General features: G+C 38.9%; 1 protein-coding gene across 1 annotated transcript; it reads right to left on the reverse strand.

The window, feature by feature from the left end:
- Positions 1-3,443: 3,443 nt before the first annotated feature.
- Positions 3,444-5,916, reverse strand: LOC110870555. Its single transcript, XM_022119735.1, has 3 exons — positions 5,860-5,916; positions 3,822-4,123; positions 3,444-3,696 (listed from the first exon to the last, which is right to left on the reverse strand). Exons 1-3 carry the CDS (start codon positions 5,914-5,916, stop codon positions 3,444-3,446), a joined length of 612 nt encoding a protein of 203 aa, XP_021975427.1.
- Positions 5,917-24,805: the final 18,889 nt, after the last annotated feature.

The raw sequence follows: 24,805 nt of genomic DNA on the forward strand, positions 1-24,805 counted from the left end.
AAGCTTGTGTATGCAGAGTGTTCTCAGCTTCATAATTCATACGCCATATTATCTATTTTCGCACACTTATACTCATCAATTAAACACATGGCCAGCCCTGGGGTGGGCGGGGAGGACCACCGGCCAGGGCCCGATATTTTGAGGGGCAAGTTTGTTTCTGAACAAACCCGATATGTGTATGTAAAATATTTTTTTAATAGGGTACACCCATACAAACACCAACATAGGCCCTCTTACAAAACTGTTCTTATGGTTTAGATTAGTTATTAACCGCTTTGGCATTAGGTTTAGACCTTTAGTGAGCACAATACCCAATTTCGTTAAGGCCTAAGGGCATATATTTTCGAGCTCGAACAGGGTACACGAATTCTCAGGGCCGGCCCTGATTAAACACGTCATCAATAACCCACTTACAACCCTTCAATCTGCTTGACTCATCATCATACTCAGTAAATCTCACCAATAGCAAAGCTAAGGTATGGTCTGAGTAGGGTAAGATGTAGACAATTTTACCTCTACCCCGTAGGAATATAGAGGCTGCTTCCAGTAAGACCCCCCGCTCGATAGTAGTTTTGCATCAAGTCTTGGACATAAGGCACATAACACTCAGCAATTGAGACAAATGCCAATTAGTGAATGTACCCCCTTGTCTTTCGGCACCACCATATGATGCATAATTAACCATCCACCCCCACCCCAATCCGTTTGACTCATTTAGATAAATGGGTTAAACATGGGGTGTTTAAGTTGACCAGAATTTATATGTATCCGGGTTGGGGTTGAAATCTTTGCAAAAGTAAAAAAAGGGTTGTTTCCGGTTAAATAGTTCAACCTGCCAACACTAACCCACGAACCCAAAAATCTGACGAGATTGACACGATTGACACCCAAAACAATCATGTACATATGACATAACTTCAACTCTTATAGACAAGGATTTATATCCAAAAGAAGTGTACTACCATATTCATTAACAAATTGGACATGAAGAGTGATACGAACCGTCGATGACCAGTCTCGCCATAATCAACCACGAATCTTTTGGCACATCATATTCATGTGGGACATTAACAAAGAAAAAGATGAAGAAATATTCGGCTATTTATGATACTAGTATGTATATATACATATACTTTAGTACAATATGTGACATGAAATGAATAGGCATGGTGCATAGGATTATTATGAACTTTAAACAGACAGGATTAAATATTCCTTTTCTTTCTATTGAGACAAGCAAAAGGTTTGGGACAGCCATATCCAAAGGGACCAAATCATGAGTGGGGGCAAAAGATTCAAGAAAAGAAAAAAAGTGTGTGGAGGGAGTTTCTATACTCTCATTAAACAACTTTAAATTCATAAGCATCATCATCACATGCAGAAAAAGCCATAATTGTTGATTGATTGTGATTGTTTGAAAAGAACCATGCCTTTCCGCGAAGAAAAATATTGCATATACTTTCCAAGAACCACAACCACCATCGCGCCTATGCCAGTCAACTTAGCCTCTAATATCATGCACCTGGGATAGGCGAAATGGTTTGTGATCATCTCACCCTCCCGAGACCCTTCTTGCTGTAAGTGGAATCTTACTAGTACGGTTGTTTGTTTGTTTGTTTTTATAGTGATGATGAATATAGCTCTTGAGACATGCATAGGTGGAGACATGTCATACTATAATAAATATGATTGGTTTGTTCTATTTGAAAAGAGATTGAGCCAGTGGTTTGTTGTTAACATGTGTCGCCTCCTTAGAGGTTTCCTAGGAAGAAGTTATCATAAGTCACCTCAGAATATGTTTGGTGAACTTAAAAAGAACCAACTTATTGGAGGTTTGTGAAGACATCCATAATGCTATGTGAAAAAATTCACACAAGCTGATAAAAGAGTGGAAGATGACAAGCCAAAAGTGATCAAATTATTTAGTTTCCATGAAAGTGGATAAAACTAAGAAAACTGTTTTGTACGAAAGTTTAATCACCTAATGGGTGTAAGGAATTGCTTAGCACACGATGCAATTGCTTCAAGTAAAAATCGACAGATTTTATTTGATGATCGCTGAGCTCGTAAATTAAGCACCATATGATTGCGATAAAGAATAAAACATCAGTAGTCTAATTGGCAGGCAAATAATAAACCCAGTTTTGCTGTATGTAGATTTCTTCTGTTATGCTGTATAAAAGCATTATGACATATATAGTCTAATGAAAAAACATATAAATACAAATAACACAAGGTTAATAAAAGTGCCTATTGAAGACTAAGTCATGTGATCATATCATTTAATTAAGGATGGCACATCTGGTTTCCACAGACATATCATTTAACTTTTGACACTTTAAGCGTGATCATAATACTTTAACACTAAATAGAATGTATATGATGATTGTTGTGAAACTAGCCTAATAGCAAATAATAAAATAAGAAGAAAAGAATAATAGGGAGAAGAAGAATTGATATTCTATTGATTAGATGTGTATTATACACTAAGATACAATATGATACATACAGAGAGGGAAACTCGGTGAACAAGATAATCTATATATGGAATTGATAACCATATTAATATTTATTTATAGCACTCCCCCTAAATTATCAACCTAATACGCTTGGAGATGTTGGTTCGATAAAACCTTGCTAGGAAAACAAGTGGGACAAAACCATAGCTAAGGAAAAAAGAATGCAGCATGTAATGCGTATTGAAAGCCTTACTAAGAAAACCCTAGCGGGATAAAACTTAGTAAAGGGAAAAAGAGTGCAACTTGTATAATACTCCCCTTTATTTGAACATGTATTCTCTAAGTGACTGGTGTGGTTATTTCATAGAAGTTGCTCAAAAGTTTTGTAGTTAATGATTTGTTGCTTGGTCCTTTAATGTGCAATTCTTTATGTAGAGTAATGTTGTATGATCTTCATATGACACTTTTGGTGCCTCCTCACGTAAAAACACCATATTATCCACAACTATGTTGCGTTACATGCCCTGCGTCTATAAGAATAACCAAACTTGTTTCAAGGGTTAGTAACATATAATCTCATATTTTTTCGTACCTTGATGTATCGAAATATTTGTTTTATCCATTCCAATGCCTCCACGCTCTATCATGCATAGCTAGCAAGACATATTAATGCAGAATTGCACTTAATCATGGCACTTCTAGACCAAAAATTTCAGTTTCCTTTCATAGTAGACTATAATAGTCGTATTCTATATCAACTAATTTAACAACATTTAACGTACTTAAAAGATAAGCTTTGCTCATACTAAAATGACCTTAATAATAATAATAACATTATGTTAAGGTCTTTCAAAAATTCTCCCTTTAAAACTAACTACAATGGGGGAAAGTTTTTTTTTTTTTTTTTTGAAAAGTGAACTTCATTAAACAAAACCGCGAAAACCATCTAGTTTCCAAGGCGGAAAAGAGGGTCCACAAACCCACTTACATCATATACATATTACACCATGATTTCCAATCCATCTTTTTACTATCATGCCTATTATTATACCATAAAAATGAGAGAGCCTTTACTTCCGCGACTACCTCCACAACCTTGGCGTCTTTATTCTCAAAAACCCGTTCATTTCTAGCTTTCCACAACCTCCAACAACAAACAATCATCACCCCTCTCACAATCTTTTTACGAATTGGCGACAGACCTTGAACTCTATGCAACTCCATGTCATCCATCAAGCTAAAAGCAAAAAAAAATTCGGAATACCACAACATCTCACCACACTATCCCACACCCCCATTGAAAATCCACATCCTGAGAATAAATGATCCACTGTTTCGTCGCCATCTTCACATAGAACACACTTTGTATCATCTGTGTGAATGTTCCTTCTTCTAAGGGCCACTTTAGTCGGAATATGATTCATCAAAGCCCGCCACATAAAAATATTGCACTTATTCGGAATCCACTTACACCATTCGAACACGTCCTCTTGATTCTGAAGGCGCTCCTCTCCCAGCCACTTACGAACCGCACTAACCGAGAAACAACCACTTGTATCACCATTCCACCTCCATTCATCTTGACCACTACTAAAAGAGGTGTGCCGCAGCCTCTCTTCCAAAACCTCTAACTCATGTAGCTCCAGTTCAGATGCCGGAGCCCTCTTCCACGACCATAGAAAGCCATTCGAATCACTATCCAATGAAACCACTTCAGAGACCAACCGACGCTTATGCTCTTCCAATTTAAAAAGGGTCGGAACTCATCTTTTAGAATACTATCTTCATTCCATTTGTCGATCCAAAAGCGCACGCATGTTCCATTTTTAACCTTGCATTCAAACAAATCAACAAACAGCGACCCATTCCTGTTGAGACTTGATATTTCTTTCACAATGTTAGACCACACACCAGTCCCATTTTTCTTATAAGGATAGACATCAGTCGTCCTATTTGACCCATGAATAGCCGTAACAACATTAGCCCACATCGTACCACGTTTTGTTCGAAACCTCCACGACCACTTTGCAATCAAGGCCCTGTTACAATTATATAATTTCGACAGACCCAACCCACCCATCTTCTTCGCCCGAGTAATGACCTCCCAGGAAACCCAATGCATTTTCCTCACATTCTCAGTCCCCCCCCCCCCCATAAAAAATTCTTTATGAGCCATTCCATATTATTTAGAACTGCAATAGGAGCCTTATACAACGAAAAATAATAACTAGGAAGAGCTTCAAGTACCGATTTGATGAGAATTAATGTTGTACATGTAAAATCACATGTACCCAAATACAAATATGAATTGTTGCTCTTATGATCATTGTCTTTACTGTGACAACCGAAAAAAATACATGGTAATTCCGTACAACTTAGTCACTATTTATACATTTAATTGCGTTCATTTGACTTGATTTATGAATGATTAAGTCATACAAAATCTATCATTGATAGGACATGCTTAAACATTACAACTTATATTGCCGTTTTCGCCGTTTCGCGAAAGCAAACAACTATGTCCTCATACGTTGGTAAACAACGCGAACACACTATTCATGCCAAGAGAGTCCGGACCTCCCTGAAACAACTAACGGATGATATGAAAGCATATCATGATGAGCATATATACAAAAACCCTAATTAAGGGCATCAATTTCAATGATAAATAAACTTTTCGAAAAAATGCCTAAACACCCAAATTGTACAATCCGAAACATAAACTAATAAATTCAACACTTTGCAGCATTTTTCAGCATTCCGCAGCATCAACAAAGCTATTTGATAATGTTAATTATCTTAAACGATCGCGAGGCTATCGAATACTTACTTAAGATATTATTACCAGAATCGCCGTGCACTTTTTGTATCTTAACCGGTAACACCCTAAAATTATCATCCTAACAGTTAATTAACTAGTCTAGTGAACTAGTTAAAGATGTTTAACACCCTAAACTACAATTAGGGTCCTAATCATTCAAGATTAACATAAATGCCTAAATATCTAAGACCTAGAAATTCATACATGTCTAAACACATTTTATATATCAACAACCATGCTCCTACCCCCCATGTGTGGCCGAATTTAGTGGGTCCCCCACCCACCTTACGTATGTGATGGAGTATGATGGTAAGATATGGATGTTAGATCTCATATTGACTAGGATAAAGATGAAAGATATAAACTAGCTAATACCCCATCATTCATAGCACATCTACACCTCAAAAAATTCAACACCAAAACCCCTCTTTCTTTCTCTCCTACCTACAGCCCAAGCCTCACACGCACACCTCCATTTTTACTTTAAAGATCTAGCCACATTACAAGCATCATACAACCTCTTGAAGATGATCTAGGATGGCTCAAAGCAAGGAAGTGCACTAGGAGCTTATCTCTCACCATTGGAGCTTCAAGAATCTTCATACTTTCTTCATCATCTTCACCTTGATCATCCATAGCCTAGTGCTAGTTGTAAGATCATCTAACCTCATCTTTTTGCTTCTTATACTTAGTAGATTATAAAAGTAAAAATTAATCATCTTGAAGCTTATTAAACAAATACATGAAACCCTAAAATTTAACATAATAATCTTATATAATTATGTGTTTTATGTGTTGATTATGATGTTTAGTGTAGTGTAGTTTGTTTGACTTGATGATCTTGCATGATTATGCTTAAAAATGCGATCTAAACATAAGGATGTTTAGATCTAGCAAAATCACCATCTTTGAAGTTCATGAACTTTAACATTAGTCTTGAAAATGATTTTTCGGAAAATGTAAGTTCATCAAGAAGCTAGAAACATGATTTTTAAAGTGATGATCTTAAAATATAACGTAAACAAGTTTATGTTAAGTGGTTAAACTAGTAGATGAACATAAAAGTAATGATTTTTTTTCGTGATCTTGATAAATATATAAGAAAGTTCATGAATCTTGAAGATGTGTTTATGTGATTACGTATGAAAAGTGTTGTTTGGAAACTTGATTTTTGTTGATAATGACATTGGGATCAAAAAGTGGTTAAAATACGTTCTAAAAACATGGAAAACGTCCATAGTATAGGGGGAACTATGGCGAAATTTTCTAAAATCCTAATCATGATTAAAGTGTGGTTTAACAAGTGATTATCTTAACTAAACGATATTAGTAACTTTAATCATGATTAGGCAAACTTGGATGAAAAGTTTAAGTTAAATACTTAAGGATATTTTCATAAGTCAAATGGAAGTATATGTATATATATTTAGGGTAAAAATATATATATAGGGTAGGGTTCATGCGAGAACCATCTTTATTGCGAGAACCAATGTGAACACAACAAAATAAACCCATTACACCACCACCCAAAACCTAAAACCACTTAACTCCCCACCCCCCCCCCAAAACCTAAAATAACCTAACCCCCCACCCCCCCCCCCCAAAAAACCTAAAAAAATCTAAAAAACACACACAATTTTCTTTTGATATTTTTATAAAAAATATTTAAAAAATTGTGTGTTTTAGACTTTTTTTAGGTATTTTTGGTTGTGTTCACATTGGTTCTCGCGGTTCTCGCAGTAAAAGGTGGTTTCTAATATATCCTTCTCATATATATATACTAGGTTTTTACCCGGGATTGCTTCACGGGCTCAGGAAACTTAGTTATATTAATTACTATTTGTTACTAATACGACCACATTACATCAACCATCTCATTCGATTCAACAATAATGTCTTCAAATCACCGGATTAGATCAAGAATCCATATTAGAGGTCAAACAAAAGCACAACAGGACCACATGAATAATATCATTTCCACTTTTACTTCAATGCACTTACATGATAGGGTGATTTGGGATTTTGTAAAAATGTTTGTTTTTGTACTTCTTTACAAAATAAGATGTTGACCAAAATTCAAACAGATGTTGACCAAAAGTCAATCAGATGTTGAGCATAAACACTGATTCTATAACAACTGACACTACAGACACTGATTATATTCAAACTACTGATACATAAACACTGATTCTTCATTCCACTGTTGTAATCTAAGGACTGATGTTGAGCATCAGTGCTTTCTTCAAAGAGTGATCAGGCCTTGAATGGACAGTGCTTTGATCTTCAACAGTGCTTGGATCCCATCAGTAGTTTGAGCTTTAATCTTTATGCTTCGTCAGTGCTTTGACTTAACAGTTGTTTACAAGACCAGTACTTAGAGTATATCAGATGTTGGAGCCACTGCCAAGGGGAAAGCTTAGTGTAAACACTGCTTATTGTGGATCTTGTTGTACTGAACCAGTTTTGGCGTTTATCATCTGTTCCTCTGTAGGGTTCAACCCCAACAATCTCCCCCTGGAACAAATGATGCCAAAACCATTCATTAATTAAAATCTTCTGCATCAATCAGCTTTTGCTGAGCTGTCATCTTCAGGGTGCCATTCTCTTGATGGCCTCTTTAAATTACACAGCTTCTTGCTTTTTCTCTTCTGCATCAGTCAGCTTTTGCCTCTTTCTTTGGTTTAACATAATGACAGAGGTATCTGATGATGTGAACAGTGGTTCAGAAGTGTGGACCTGCTTCTTTGACTTGTCAATGGTTTTGTAATCAGGCTTCTTTGGAAGGCTAGGATCTGTTTCTCTCCTTTTTCTCAGCCTTTCATAAGCTTCATCAATGTACTGCTTTGTCCATTTTGCTATGGCCTTGGCAGTTCCAACCTTTGCATCAACCAACTTTTGTTTCTTTCTTTTATACTCCAAGGTAAGATCATCAATAGCCTTTTTGTATTTACGCCAGTTTGGTGCTGACCTTTTCATGCTTGGATCTCTTTTTGTTCTTTCAATTCTATTGAGTTCTGTCTTGAGAGCAACAAGTGGCCAATCTTGGAATTGTTCTTCCTTGGCAGGGTAGAACTTCTCACTCATGATTAGTGCCAGAATGTCTTTTCTCATATCCTTTTGCAGGCCAACTTCTGGTGGTAAATTTGACATTTCTTTACTCAAATCTCTAGCATAGTCTTCCAGGAGCTTGACTTTGGTGAGTAAAAACTGATAATGACTTGAAACCACATTGTCATTTTCTCCTTCACATTCAAGTCTAGCTCTTATTTCAGCTTGTCTAGCTTTTAGTTTTAGACATCCATCCATGTTTTTCGGATCTCTAAAACCAAGCAGAGAAGGGAATTTCCTTTTTGAAGGATCATCCACTGTGTAGAACTGCCTCATTTCATTATTTACTGCATGGAGTTCCAGTGGATAACTGGCATCTACCGGTATCTACAGAGTCATATCCTTGAAGAGCTATTGGATCTTTGATTGGATTGACCAACTTTGGAGGAATGAAAGATTCAGGTTTGGTGATTTTGTAAGGTACAGATGAAACAGGATCAGGTGCTGGTATGTCATCATCATGCACTTGAAACTTTTTTCTTCTAGTATACACATTTTCAGGAGGAGGTGTTTCTGTTTGAGGTTTTGGAGCAAAAGGAATTATGGCTTAGGAAGGATTGTTTGAAGTGGTAGGTAACTGACTAACAGTTGTTGAAACAACTGGTGTCTCAACCACTGTTGTCACTACAACTGTTGATGTATCAACAGTTGTCTTTTGCTTTAAGGCAGATGGTGATTTTTATGATGATGGTTTTGTTTATGGTGTTTGAGTAGTGATGGTGTGTGTCTGACTAACAGCTGTTGAAACAACTGGTGTTTCAACCAATGTTGCCATTACCACAGATGATGTGTCAACTGTTGTCTTCTGCCTTTTGGCAGGTGGTATTGGTGGTGGTGAAGTGATTTTTGGTAATGGTGATAAGGCAGTGGATGTAGTGTGTGTTGAAATGGTAGTGGTGGCAGTTGGTTGGGTAACAGATGTTGAAACCATTGAAGTAGCAACAGTTATTGATACAACAGGTGTTTTAACATCTGTTGGTTTGGAATATTGATGTGTGGAGCTTTTGGAAGGTTTGGGAGTTTGTTTTGTGGATTTGGGAGGTGTGGTTTTGGGTTGTCTGACCTTTCTAGTAGACTTTCTTGTGGGCTGAGGATTTTCTTGATCCTTTGGCTCAGAAGTACCCTGCTCGTTCATCTCCATAAAAACTCTCTTCTCCTGTTCAAACCTTGTTTTATCATTTGCCTCCATATCCTTTTTCACCCTTTCTTTTGCATCAGCAATGGCATTTAAGGTTACATCAACCTTTTTGGAACCATCTAGCAAAGGGATGTCTGCAAGCATACTTGAATTATCTGGTGCATGTACAGACCATCTTCATATCCCTTTTTCTTCAACTGCCTCATTTTTTCCCCCTTTTTGGCATCATTTGGTGGTGGGTTGTCCACAAAGATGATAGAGGGAGGAGCAGTGCCAGTGGTGTTCAGCAAGTGAGCCTTGATGGCTTTTATATCTGCCTGGGTGTCTTTGAACCTAGCTTCCATGATATTTCTGATCTTTTGAACTTGAATTTCATGTTGCTGATCAGCATTTGCTCTTTGTTGGTGAAGCAGAGGTTGAAATAATGCCCAAAGGTCAGTGGGAGCAGGTGGTGCTTGTTGTGCTTGTAACAACTGTTGCAGCATGGTTTTGATTTCTGCAACAGATATATCCAGTTTGTAAACCCTCTCCGTCAATTCTCGGTACGTTAAACTATCACCCAATTTAATGGGATCATCTGATTTCCCACCAGAGATGGTTGTAACAATGGTTGACTGAGGGAGAGTTTCCCAAAAGTCATCCCCTGTTGCCCCTTTTTCTTGGTACTGGGGATTTCTTTCCTCAGCAAAGGTTACCAATCTAAGCTCACCAGTGAATACAGGATACACACCAGTGTTTAGAAAGGTTCCCATAGAAGAAATTGCCTTCAAGGAAGTCTGATTGATGAAACTACTGTCCAAGTGTAAACCAGTGGGTTCAACACTTGTAGTAGTTGCTTCACTTGAACTACTAACAGGAAGTACTTGTACATCCTGCAGTGTAACCTCCTCAGGTGTTGTTGGTGGGTTAGCAATGATAGGGAGCTCAGACTCAGTCACTTTCTGTGGCATGCTCTCAGTGATAGGTGGTTGAGAGGAACTGATTGTTGTCTGAGCTATATCAAGTGCATCCAACAAAAGTTTTGTTTGTGGTGGAATTGTGGCAGTGAGTATGGGAGTGGAAAGAGAATTTGCCCCGGGCAGTGGGCTGTAGATGATGGATTCAAGTGCATCCAGAGCATCATAATTTGGTGTCACTATTCTTACAACCTGTTCTTTTTGAGAAGAAACAGGAGGAGTTTGAGGTTCAGGTTGAGATCTTTCTATCAACTGCTGTGAGGAAGTAGCAACAGTGGTTTCTGGTGACTTTTGTGTTGTCACTGGCAGTTGCTCTGGGATCTCATCTTCCAGAGTTGCCTTTTTTGTAGGTTTGGGGGGCTTTTGTATTTCTTTTATTTTGGTCTTTTGGTGGATTTAGGTGTGGGTTTCACAGCAGTTGTTTTGTTGTTGTGATTACCTTGAGCAGTGGGCTCAGCAGCAAGTGTCTGAGGAGCAGTGGTAGCTGCTAAGTCTACTCAAGTGCCTCTACTTGTGTTTTTGAAGATGGTTTTGATAGCCTTGTAAAAGTTTCAGCAGTAAGGCCATTTATTTGTAAAGGTTCACCTTAGATAAGCACATGAACATTATCCTTTCCAAATTTCTTTTGAAAATAAAAGCTTAAGAACCTTGGAAATAGTAAAAATGATTTTTTAGAAACATTTTTGACCAAGTGATCAAAGATCTCCTGGGAGTAGTTAAAGTTTTCCCCATGCAAGATAGCATAACCCAGGTATTGGATCTTTAATGGAATTTCATTGAAAGCAGTGGTCTTACTGGAAACACACATCAAAAGGGTATGAAACAAAAACCTTGTGGCAGGAGGAAAACTGCCTTTTTGCAAAGTGTCTTTTTTCATTTCCACAGCATGTTTGATACTCTATTTTAGGAAAGGAATTTTACCTTGAAGATCATTCATTTCAAAAACTTCTGATAGACTTTGTGGTGTGATTTTAACTGGTACACCCTTTTATTGAGGAATTGATGGCTATGGCCGTTTTATCTTGAGATTCAAGTTTGGCATTCTTCCAAAATTCTCTCTGGGTTGCCAGGTAAATCGGTGCATCAGAAGTCAACAAAGTTTTGTACTTTGAAGACGACATAGTATCGATGATGGAATTGAAGGTTTCGGTGTGACTTGGTTTTGTGAGTAGACCCAAGTAATTGTGAGAAGCTTTGAATGGGATTTCAGTGGCCATTTGAGTGAAATTGTGAGAAGATGAAAACAGAGATTTGAGTATGTGTGCGAGAGGAAGAAGACAATGAATGATTTAAGAGAAATGGATGATAACTGCTTTGAGAAAGGAATTTTGAATTCGATTCGACAGTGAAAACCCTGTTTAGGGGTTTTGATCAGGGTTTTATAGGGGAAAAAGTGAATGCTGACGTGGCAGCGGTTACAAAAGATCTTACCGCTATGTACTGTCCACGTGCCAACCCCTGATGAATAATGGAAGACAGTTGTTTTATAAAACCACTGCTTGCAACGGTAAAATGAGAACAGTGGGTGACTTTTACTATCAGTGGATAGCCTATCAGTGGTTGAAAAACACTGATTTTGAGCAACAGTGATTACTACTCAAATGAGAAAACAGGGGTTGACTTTCAGCAGTGGACAGTATTTAACAGAACAGATGTTTGAACCAAAAACAGTGGTTATAGCAGACTTTTTAAGGTTTATGAAAAATGAATAAAAGTAAAATGAGATTAGATGCAGCGGAAATGGACACAAACTTTGTAAACACAACTGTGACAACCGTAAAAAATTCAGGTATCCGTACAATTTAATTAACCGTGATTAGTGCTTAATGACTGTGCTGAATTACAAATAATTGCTTTCTGATTACTGTATCATACTTAAATGTGCATCACATATCATACTGTCACATCATCTTTACATACAAACTCTTAGTGACATAAACGATGCACAAAGCACAGCTAGCACAGTTAGCGGATAACTCAGAAAAATGCTGACGATGTCAGTACATAGACAGTCAATGTTTTGAGACCCAGGGTGGGCCAGAGACTAAGTTTCACACTAGTATAATGTGTAGAAAAGTAAGGATCACAAAACTGCTTCATTAGGTGATAGTTTAAGTGCCGGAAAGTGCCTAAAACCCACTTAAAGTGCTGAATTCAGCATTTTTCATCAAAAAATCAGCAATTTAACAAGCTAGTAACATGCAAAAATATGACTAAATGGCCCTGAATGCTTTCCTAAGTGTCGGGAATTAAAAGTGTCACAAAAGGGTACTTAAAGATCACTAAACGAAATAGCTTGACACTTCAAAGAACCGGTATCTAACCGAACAACCGGACATTACCCGAAACACCAAAATTATACTAGAAGCATTGTTTTAATGTTTTTGAGCTAGTTATGATCCCCGAACACCCTAACACACTATATAACATCTAAACACATGAACACTAACTATTATACTTAGAATCCTAACTAGATCTTTAACTTACCATTTAAACCCAACTAAGACCCCCCCCCCTTAGGTGGACGGTCACAAGTGACCCCACCATAATCTTTCTTGATCCCACTAAATCTCCCTTGATCTTATGAGGATTTGTTTAGAGATATGTCTTGTACTATTGAGGACATATTAACCATTGGGTAAAGCTTAAACATGTTATAAGAAGATGATGATTCTCATATCTCTCTCACACACAAACACACACCTCATCTCCTCCCTCTCCTCTCCCATTCTCGGCCGAGAATCAACAACAACACCACCACCATTGTCAAGTCTTGTTCATTCAATCCAAGATCATCCAAAGGTGTAAGAAGGTGTCTAACGAAGTGTGGAGCTTGTGGATCTTGAAGGACCTCCCCCATTAGCTTTTATCCTCCACATTTGTCATCTATATCATCAAGTGTTCTTCCCTAGCCTTGTACTAGTAGTAAGGCCCTCATAACCCTTTGATACTTCATATATTGTTGGTTAAAAGATGATATACATTGTTAATCTTGATGAACACTAAAAGACATATTCATGAATCTCTAACATAAGCTTACAAACATATGAATACTTGTTGATTTGTGTTTATTTGCTTCTTGTTGATTGATTATTAGTGTTAGTGATGTTAGACATCATATGGAACCTACTAGATTGTGATTAAACACATGATCTAGTAAGTTAATGTGATGATCTTGTGAAAGACCAAGATCATCATGCCTTATGTTTACATGAACTTGAATAATAAAAGTTGTTTTCATGTGATGATGATACAAGTCTTGTGAGTGGATGATTTCTAAAATAGTTTTCCAAAGAAACCAAGCTAAATAACAAGATTTACATAAACATTGTTTTTAAAGAAAATCAACCATGTTTCTAGTGTTGAAACAAGTATGAGAATACATTGTTTACAAGAAGAATTCAAGGGAATGATTTTTGGAAAAATCATCTAGTAAGTTGTAAACACCTAAATTCTTTAAGAATAAGATTTTTAAAGAAGTAACACACTTTAGAGGGTAACTAAGGCTACTAAACACACCACCAAGTTACTACAAGTTTTTATGAAAACTCAAGTTCATGATCATTATGTAGATAGCTTTGTTTTAGCACATGGTAAGTGTAGATTGATTGTTGATTGCTTATGATGATTTTTGAAAAGAAAATGATATGCTTAAATAGCATGGACACCTCCATTTTTAGAGGAAACTATGGCGAAATTTTCTAAAAAACTAAACACTTAGAAAAATATTTTCTAAACAAATATTTACAAGTGTGTTTTAACTATGGTTTTCAATATAAACTTTGCCATAGATTTTGTTACAAAAATACAAGTATTGGAGGTTGGTTTTTGTAAATAAAAATAACTAATTGAAAGGTATATATTTAGAAGACACATTGTGTGTAATTATTTGTATACTTTGTGTATTAGTTATATTATTTTAGGATTTAAAGTAATATAACTTAACAAAATACCAAGAATTTACAATCCAAAATAATACCAAAAATCACAAGGAATAAATATATAAGTTACACGCTTAATATTGTGAAACCGAACGCAAGAACGTAGCTTACAAAATATTCCGGAAAATATCGTTATAAATATATTTTTGGTAAATATTATTTTGGATGCAAGAAATGAAAATATGATTTTTCTAAATATTACCAAAGTATATCATATTTTCGACAAGAAGAAAACATATTATTTTTGGAAGTTAAAATATATTTTCTTAAAATTTTTAGAAGATATATGATTTTTGAGAAAAATATTTATTTTCTTGAATTTCATTATTTTTGGACAAAATAAGTTTTAATCTATTGTCTAAATTAGACTTAAAAATATATTATTTTGGAACTACAAATACAGGAATACAAATATGCATGTATGAGATACCCCCATCCTTGGGAAGGAAATACGAAAATAAATACTTGAGAAGTTTTATTACAAAATGTTGTTTAAACGAGTAGTCCAAAATTTAATATAATTTAAAGTTAAAATAATCCTTATTTTAACAAGAAATTATAACTTTGGATAATATTAAAAGAAACGTAACTCAAAAAAATAAATACTAAGGCAAGGCACGGCACGGCCCGTTCGTCTAATAGACCCTAGTACATTGTAGGGAGTCGTGTTTGCTAAGAGATTTGGGTTACGAGTACTGAAGACGCAAAACTGTGAGTTCATGTCCCCCTTTTCTTTAAACTGTTTTGTTTATTTACTTGGGGGGTGAAATACATGTTACAAAAGGATTACATACAAATATAATTGGTATGGTTAGCCTAGGAAAGAACCATAGATCATGTGAATGGGTAGGTGGATACTTGAGACCATTAATCCTCGTATACGGACCGAGGGGCATGAGTGATAGATCTATTTGGGTGTAGCGAGCCCACACCCATGAGGACCACGGTGGCCCATAGGGTGACTATGTCTTCCAGCCGGAAGCCCGGTAGAAATTTGCTAGGTTTGAGTCTTCCTACACCGTCACACATATCAGTGGCCTTGCAAACCATTGGTGATATTTTCCTTGTTTGCTTTCATACCGAGATTTACATACACTGTTTACAAAGGTTTATACATACTTATACAAACACATGAACGCGCTCAACTTTTGTTGATGTTTTCAAATTACATGTATTTCAGGGAACTAAGTGGATCTGGCAGGTGTTGCATGTTTCAGGCTGCGTCTTGAATAAAAGATGTCATCCATGGTCGTAGGGTTTAGGAGGTGTATCCTATTCCTGGACGGGATACATGTTTCTAAACCCGGTTTTATTTAAGGTCTTTTGTTGAGTTTTCATGAACTCATTTAAACATGTTGTGTTTGTAACTTGAATTTGGTGTCGATGTTTCAAACAAGTATGTTGTGGTATTTTCTAACTTAATATATGGATGAACATCTTATGGTTTTTGTCATATAGCGTTGTTATGATTGAATGCTATGGTATTAAGAAGTCACACCAATAACCACGCTTCCGCAAAAGTCAGGGTGTGACAGCTTGGTATCAGAGCTTCGATCGTAGCGAACTAGGATTCTTTCTCGAGTCTAGACAACGATCATTAGGGCTCTCATGAAAAAATTTTCATAACATGTTTACATTGCATACACAAAATGTCCAGATCCAGGGAAACAAACATTTTACAAACAAAGGGCACAAAACGTATTTCAAGGTTATGTTTATGGTTCAGTCTAAGAGACTGGGAAAGTTTTGTCTAAGAGACTGGGGAAGTTTAGTCTGAGAGACTGGGTAGTTCAGTTTGAGAAACTGAGGAGGTTTTAGTCTGAGAGGCTAGGTAGTTCAGTCTGAGAGGCTGGGTGGGATAGTCTGGGAAGACTAGGATGAATACATGTTTACTTTGTCACTGCTTACATGCTTATTTGATGATTGTTGATATATGTGCATATGTTATGATTGTTTGTTACAGACACCATGTCCTCATCTGAGAGTGAGCTGTCAGATACTATAGACCCTATGGCCATAGTTTCAGATGATGAGATTGTCCCGGACCCTGAGGTCTTCACATCTGACACTGAGAGTAGCGATGACGATGATTTTCAGCCATTTGCTTTACCTGACCTGGGCGACATTATACCGCTAGCTGATGGTTTTCCTGGCGAGGATCTACTTCTTGTTCCGATCCCCGCTCCTCTTCCTCTTGCTGCATTTCCTCTTGAGGATCTGCCTCTTGATGCTATGTCTGACGAGGATATCGATCTTCTTGTTGAGGGTCCCCGTGAGGGTGCCCAGGATGATGGAGTTCCAGTCGATGATGTCATTGTTGTTCCGCTTATTGAGATTCCGGTCATTGAGATTTCATCTGACCATTCTGGTCCTGATTCATTTGAGTCTGTGTCATCTACTGCTATGCACGCACTGGGATTGCAGTGTTATCCCACCGATTCTGATTCCGACACAACTATGTCTGCCGCACCTGTTCAGGACTTCGAGTTTGATGATGAGTTTGATCCTGACATTGATCCTGAGCACGAGGTTGACTTCGTTCCTGATGATCAGCTTTTTGATGTACCCGTTGATCTCGAGCCGATACCCGCTGATCCTGAGTTAGCACCATCCGACCCTGAGCCTATGATTGCACCCGAGCATATACCTGCTCATGATCCTCTGCTTGATCATGACCCTGTACCTGTTGATATACCAGTTGTTGCACCACCCTTACCTGACCCGATCCCTGCACGTATTGATCATGCTCCTTTTGCAGCCCAGATTGACCCCAGATATGCATTCACCCGCAATGGGTGGATCGAGGACGATGATGACTTGCCTCCTTTTGTTAGCCCTGTTACTCCCCCACCTGCACCCACCCATGTACCTGTTGATATCGACCCGTTTCACCCACATGTGTCTGACACACACCGCACCGATCTGCCGATCACGTTCTTACAGGATATCCTTCCACCCCGTCCAAGGGAAGGACCGTCGAGCCAGCCGTCTGGCCATGCTCCTCCTATGTCAGCAGCTTTTCACATCGTGCCACAGTTTACACATACTACTCCTTTTGCATCTGCACCATCGGGCGAGCCACTTATTTGGTTTCCGCCCAACACGACGCCTGTTTCTGATCCATATCATCCTTCACATTACACTGGCTACACAAGGGTGATCTGCTTTTGTCGTTACAGCTCCAGCAGGAGTTGTTGTGCCGTAAAGTCATGGAGTTAGAGAGGATTCCACGTCCTCTGCCTTGTCCTTGTCAGTCACCATTTGCGACTCCGCCCGCTCCACTCCTGCCATACCCAGATTTTGACGTTCGTTTTCTTACTATGGAGCAGCAGATTTACCTGCTGCGTACCGTTCATGCTCTTGAGGAGGAGTTAGCGCACGTGCGCAGTTTATTGTCCCTTCCTCCACCTCCTCCTCCTCCACCATCAGCATAGCAGTTTTTGGTTTTATGCAGGTAGCATACTTTTGGTGAGAGTGTAGCTATTGAGCCCAGATTGCACAGCCTTTTTGAAGACCACTTTTTGACTTTTGACTGTTGTAGTTTGTTAGATGATGTGGATAAGGGTGATGTGACCCTGTAGTCCCTTTTGATGTATGGTACATTGTAGAACATGTAAAACTGTATTTGTGGTCATTGATATACGAAAGCTCAATCGCAACATTCTCATTACATACATTGTTGAATTACTTGTTTGTGCTATGATTGGGATGTTATGTGTTTACTTGCGTTGATTAACATTATTACGTGTGCATGTTATGTACTTACTATACTTATTATGACCTGACCGACGCAATCTTCTTATAGAAGATGCCTCCGCGAAGAGAAACTCGATTGCCCACTACAGAGGCTGAGTTACAAGAACGGATTTCATAAGCGATAGCACAGCACGAGGCCCTACGCTCGGAACATAGTGGGGGTACCTCTGGAAACAACCCACCTTATGGTAATGTTTAAGTCTCTAAAGACACATTACATTACATTCGGATATTCCATGTGCGTTCGCTAATGCTTGCTGTGAATGATGTTTCTTGTACAGGTTGTACCTATAAGCAGTTCTTAGACGGTAAGCCTCTGAATTTCGACGGCACCGGGGGTGCTATTGCCTTTGTCAGATGGATGGAGAAGGCTGATTCGGTGTTGAGAATGAGCAAATGTGCTCTAGAGCACCAGGTCACCTACATCTCTGGATTGTTCTTAGACGGAGTGTTATCCTGGTGGAATCTCTAATTTCAGACCTTGGGAGAAGAAGCTGCTTATACCATGTCATGGGATGAAATGAAGGAACTCATGCGCAAGAAATATTGTTCCATGACTGAAATTCAAAAGCTGGAAACTGAATTCTGGAACCTCAAGATGGACGGTCCGAAAATTGCTACATATGTGCAGAGATTTCACGACTTGTCTCGCGTTGTGCCATACATGGTTGATCCGGAATTCAAGTGCATCGAGCGTTTTATTTGGGGGTTGGCACCTCAGATTATGAGTATGGTGACAACGTCGAAGCCTACCACAATCACCGAGGCTATTGATCTAAGTGTGGCACTAACTGAAGAAGCGATCAGGTTGAACAAGTTCTCGGTCTCTGACCAGAAGAAAAAGGAGACTCACGTTGAGTCATCTGGTGAGAACAAAAGGAAGTTCTCGAACTTTAAGAAGGGTACCAGCAGCGCTAGCAAGAAGAAGGATGTGAATCCACCAGCTGAAGTTAAAACTGGTGCTGAAAACAAAGGAAAAGGGTATATGGGCACCTTGCCCAAATGCGATGCATGTCAGTTGCATCACAATGGACGATGCCAAGATGGAAGATGTGAATCTTGTGGGAAGGTTTGCCATTCAAAAGAGACGTGTTGGGCTGGTACTGGTCGTGGTAACAATGGTCAGAGAGGTTATGGCAGTGGAAACAATAATCATGGTGGTAATGGGTATGGGAACCTCCCTCAAGGAGGAAATGGTGGTAATGGAAATCGTGATAATTTTGGGAATCAAGCTGGTAGTGGAAACTGTGGAGCAAACAACAATCAAGGAGGTAACGGAAGTGGTAATGGTCGAGGACCAGGTTGTTTTAATTGTGGAGATGTGGGGCATTTCAAGAGAGAATGCCCAAAGCTCAATCAAGCTCAAGGAAGGGTTTTCAACATCGGAGCTAGGGAAGCCAGGATCCGAACGTAGTTAATGGTACGTTCCCTATCAACCAACGCTTTGCATCTGTACTGTTTGATACTGGTGCCGATTATAGTTTTGTATCCCTAGAATATAAGAATATGCTTGGGTTAGTAGCTAGTAAGCTAGATATTCCGTACTCGATAGAGCTAGCTAATGGAAAGCTAGTAGAAGCAAATGAAGTCATTAGAGGTTGCGGTGATAGAACCGGGAGAGCACGAGTTTTCGCTTGATCTTCTGCCAGTCGAGTTGGGAAGCTTCGACGTGGTAGTTGGAATGGATTGGTTGTCAAGTAACCGAGCAGAAATCGCATGTCACGAGAAGATCATTCGCATCCCGATGACGAATGGGGAGACAATTGTAGTGCATGGAGAAAAGCATGATACGCCTCTAAGGATCATCAGTTGTTTGAAGGCTCGAAAGTATTTGCAGAAAGGATGTGTTGCCTTCTTGGCACACGTCATGGACAAGGAAGACGCTGAGCCGAAGTTGGAAGATATCCCAGTTGTTAGGGAATATCCTGAAGTCTTCCCTGAAGACTTTCCAGGATTGCCGCCGCATCGACAAGTCGAATTCCGCATTGACTTAGTTCCAGGCGCCGCACATGTAGCTAAGGCACCCTATCGACTTGCACCGTCAGAAATGCAGGAGTTGTCGACACAACTTCAGGAGCTTTTGGACAATGGATTTATCAGACCATGCTTCTCGCCTTGGGGAGCTCCAATGTTGTTTGTTAAGAAGAAGGACCTAGTTTTCGCATGTGTATCGACTACCGAGAGTTAAACAAGTTGACCATTAAGAATCGGTATCCCTTGCCAAGGATCGGTGACCTGTTCGATCAACTGCAAGGTTCGAGTTTCTACTCCAAGATCGATCTTCGATCAGGTTACCACCAGTTGAGAATACAAGAGGAAAGTATTCCGAAGACTGCCTTCAGAACTCGATATGGACATTACGAGTTCCTGGTTATGCCGTTTGCAGTGTTTATGGATCTGATGAATAGAGTCTGCAAGCCGTATCTCGATAAATTCGTGATTGTGTTTATCGACGATATTTTGATTTATTCGAAGACGAAGGAAGAACATGAGCAACATCTAAGAGCTATCTTAGAACTGCTCAAGGAAGAGAAATTGTACGCTAAGTTCTCGAAGTGCGAGTTCTGGTTGCGTGAGGTTCAGTTCCTTGGTCACTTGGTTAACAAAGATGGAATTCATGTGCATCCCACAAAGATCGAGGCGATCAAGAATTGGGAGACTCCGAAGACGCCAACCGAGATCCGTCAGTTCCTAGGTTTGGCTGGATATTACCGCAGATTTATTGAGGATTTTTCAAAAATCACTCAACCATTGACCTCCCTCACTCAGAAGGATAAGAAGTATGAATGGGGAGATAAGCAAGAAGAAGCTTTTCAGTTGTTGAAGAACAAGCTTTGCGATGCACCGATCCTATCCCTACCCGAAGGTACTGATGACTTCGCGGTATATTGCGACGCCTCGCGTCAAGGATTAGGATGCGTACTAATGCAGCGACAGAAGGTCACAGCCAATGCTTCGCGCCAATTGAAGGTTCATGAGAAAAATTACACCACGCATCATTTGGAATTAGGCGTGGTGGTGTTTGCATTAAAGATCTGGCGACATTACTTGTATGGTACCCGTTGTACGATCTGTACAGATCACAAGAGTTTACAGCATATATTCGATCAGAAAGAGCTTAATATGAGACAACGCCGATGGGTGGAGCGGTTGAACGATTATGATTGTGAGATCAAGTACAACCCAGGGAAAGCGAATGTGGTAGCAGACGCCTTAAGTCGGAAGGAAAGGATTAAGCCCATAAGGGTTAGGGCTTTGGAAATGATCATTCAAACGGACCTCTCCTTGCGCATTCGTACTGCGCAGAGAGAAGCTCTTAAGAATGAGAACCTTGTGAATGAATATCTCCGTGGGATGGAGAAGCAGTTAGTACCAAATAAGGAAGGAACGTTGTGTTTCATGGGAAGAATTTGGGTACCCCTCTTTGGTGGTCTCAGAGAAGTAATTTTCGATGAAGCTCACAAGTAAAGGTACTCGATCCATCCAGGATCTAATAAGATGTACCAAGATTTAAAGGATTTCTACTGGTGGCCGAGATTAAAAGGTGATGCTGCAACGTATGTTGACAAATGTTTGACTTGTGCCAAGGTAAAGGCCGAATATCAGAAACCTTCAGGTCTTCTGCAACAACCTGAAATACCCATGTGGAAATGGGAGCAGATTTCAATGGATTTTATAACGAAGTTACCAAAGACACCTAGAGGTCATGACACAATTTGGGTAATCGTGGACCGTCTGACAAAATCTGCACACTTTTTGGCGATCAAGGAGAAAGATAACACTAGCAAGCTTGCTGAGCTATACCTCAGAGAGATAGTTGCACGACATGGAGTGCCTCTCTCGATTATCTCTGATAGAGATGGAAGATTCGTGTCAAGGATTTGGCAATCCTTTCAAGAAGCCTTTGGTTATCAATTAAATCTAAGTACTGCTTTTCACCCACAGACAGACGGCCAGAGCGAACGAACGATTCAGACGCCAGAAGATATGTTGCGAGCTTGCGTAATGGATTTGGGTGGCATTTGGGACACTCATCTACCTTTGGTTGAATTCTCATACAACAACAGTTACCATGCAAGCATTCAAGCTGCACCGTTTGAAGCTCTTTACGGACGCAAGTGTCGATCACCGTTATGCTAGGCAGATGCGGGTGATAGACAGCTTGTTGGTCCCGAATTGGTTCAAGAGACGACTGATAAGATTATACATATCCGAGAGCACATCAAGGCGGCTCGTGATCGACAAAAGAGCTATGCGGACCAAAGGAGGAAACCTTTGGAGTTTCAAGTAGGAGATATGGTTTTATTAAAGGTTTCACCCTGGAAAGGTGTAGCACGCTTTGGAAAGCGTGGGAAGTTGAACCCGCGATACATTGGACCGTTCAAAATCCTGGAAAGGATTAGTCTGGTAGCTTACAAGTTGGATCTACCCGCAGAACTGAATGGCGTTCATGATACATTTCATGTATCTAATCTGAAGAAGAGTCTAACTCAAGAAACAGTTGTCATTCCTGCCGATGAAGTTCACATTGACGAAACACTCCACTTTACTGAAGAACCTGTTGAGGTTACTAATTGGAAGGTTAACAAGACGCGTAGGAGTAGTGTCAAACTCGTCAAGGTTCGTTGGAACGCGCGTCATGCCCCGAGTTTACTTGGGAGCGTGAGGATCGCATGAAAGAGAAATACCCACATTTGTTCCCCAAGACCCCTGCGGCTAGTAGCAGAACAAAAATTTCGGGACGAAATTTTCTTAACAGGGGGAGAATGTGACAACTGTAACAACTCTCATCAAAAGTCATATTTATTAAAATAATTTTTCCAATAGGAAACCCTAATTGAGATACCCAAGAGATTCTATACAAACCCTAAAATTTTCAGAACAATCGGAATCAGGATTAGGGCCCCTAAAACTCAGGGGGGGTAAACCCTAGTTGACGATTATCTACAAATTTTGTTGTCTAAACAGAATTTTACAAAAATGTTGACTCAGTAAGCCTAGTCCCACACGTGGCTACCCTATAGTCGGTTCGTACCCCTTACGGACCGTAAGGGATAAGGCTTACGGTCCGTAAGCAAGGCCCAATTTTGTGTATAAATAGCAGACATTGGCACTTGCAGTTTGCTGTTTAAACGACGCTCAAACTTCTAATTGACGTCGAGTTATAGTAGAATCAGTCCACAACACACACAAATTCACGAAGTGCTGCCGCAATCAGGGTAATAACTCGATCGCTATTACGATACAACGTCCGATCGATTGTAACTATCCAACGATTGTTTGAGTGCTGCTCAAATTGAGCTTATACTTTGTTATTCGTCGTGATTTCGACTTGAATATTTGAGTGTTGTTCGAAATCGGACAATGCTCTGTTATTCGTTGTGAATCCGTTGAATTGTTAAAGTATTGCACTTATAAATCATTGTGAGGGTTTAATCTCGTGAATTGTCGTAACTGCTGTATTAGTTACTAACCCGTTTGTGTGTGTGCATTATTATTTAAATTAGGAGAATCAAGGCTAATCAGTAGGCTTATACACTGCTCGTTAAATCTACAATGTGAGTCATTCTCTTTTTATCAATTGTTTTACAATACTCCAAATTATTTTCAAAAGTTATAATTACAGGGACTAAGTCGTGGATATCTTGAATCACTGGCTAGTGGGGTATTATGCACATTACTAATTTTCTCCCAGTTAGGTTCATTGACCTACTAGGGATAATCATCACTATTTGGGTTCATTTACCTAATAGTAGTATGACCATCGTCACCATTGTGACATGTCACCATTGTGACATAGTGCCAGATAAATATAAGATATAAACCATTGTAATCACTCTTATGCTGTAATTTATAACTAAGGGTCATTTTATAAAACCTGAATGAACTCACTCAGTATTTCCCGCTGACAAAACCTTTTTCAAACATGTTTCAGGTGATCTGTTGTGAGCTAAGAAAAGTGCCGTGGAGCACTACCAGCTTAGAGAAGTGGCTCAATGTAAATAAATAAAGAAACATGTTTTGAAAAATAAAGATTTCCCAGTGAAATCACATTATTGTAAATTACAGGGTTTTATCCCTAAATTATGTAAACGTGCAGTTTTAAATATTGAAAGATCATGTTTTAAAAGACTTCTGCTGTCGCCTAAATTAAATACCACGGGATTTCTGTCCCGCGGCTCCTGGAACGGGTCAAACCGGGCCGGGGGCCGTGACAGAAAAAGGTGGTATCAGAGCCACTGATCGAGCCACTGATTTAAGCCAATTAAGTATTTAGAAAATACTTAATTTTTATTAATTGCTATTCTGTGATTATGTGTTTTATTATCTGACTAATTGTGAACAGTATGGGCAGATCTTTATATGCTAGCCAATATAGCAATTCATGCAAATTCTTAAATAATTTGACCCAAGTTTTAGCACCATTATTATCTACAGTCTAGAAGCCTTATTCAGTAAATAAATAAATTTATAAATAAAACCTAGGGTGTTTTAAATTTCGGTTGTTTTGGTAGTTACCCAGTATGAAATAATATTTAAAAGTTTTTTCTATAAAATTTTGTTATAAATTTTAACTTAGTAATTGTGTGTATTTTGCTAAACAGCATGAGTGACTTGTCTGACGC

Source organism: Helianthus annuus, chromosome 8 (genome assembly GCF_002127325.2).
Source record: "Helianthus annuus cultivar XRQ/B chromosome 8, HanXRQr2.0-SUNRISE, whole genome shotgun sequence".
Taxonomy (NCBI): Eukaryota; Viridiplantae; Streptophyta; class Magnoliopsida; order Asterales; family Asteraceae; genus Helianthus; species Helianthus annuus.

Excerpts from the sequence above, each read along its gene's own strand:
- LOC110870555 (XM_022119735.1), bottom strand. The coding sequence starts at position 5,916 with ATGGATGATCAAGGTGAAGATGATGAAGAAAGTATGAAGATTCTTGAA. Across the intron at positions 4,124-5,859 it reads AGATTCTTGAAGCTCCAATG|AGGGCTCCGGCATCTGAACT; the intron begins GTGAGAGATAAG and ends TGGTCGTGGAAG. Across the intron at positions 3,697-3,821 it reads ATTCACACAGATGATACAAA|CTTGATGGATGACATGGAGT; the intron begins GTGTGTTCTATG and ends TTTTGCTTTTAG.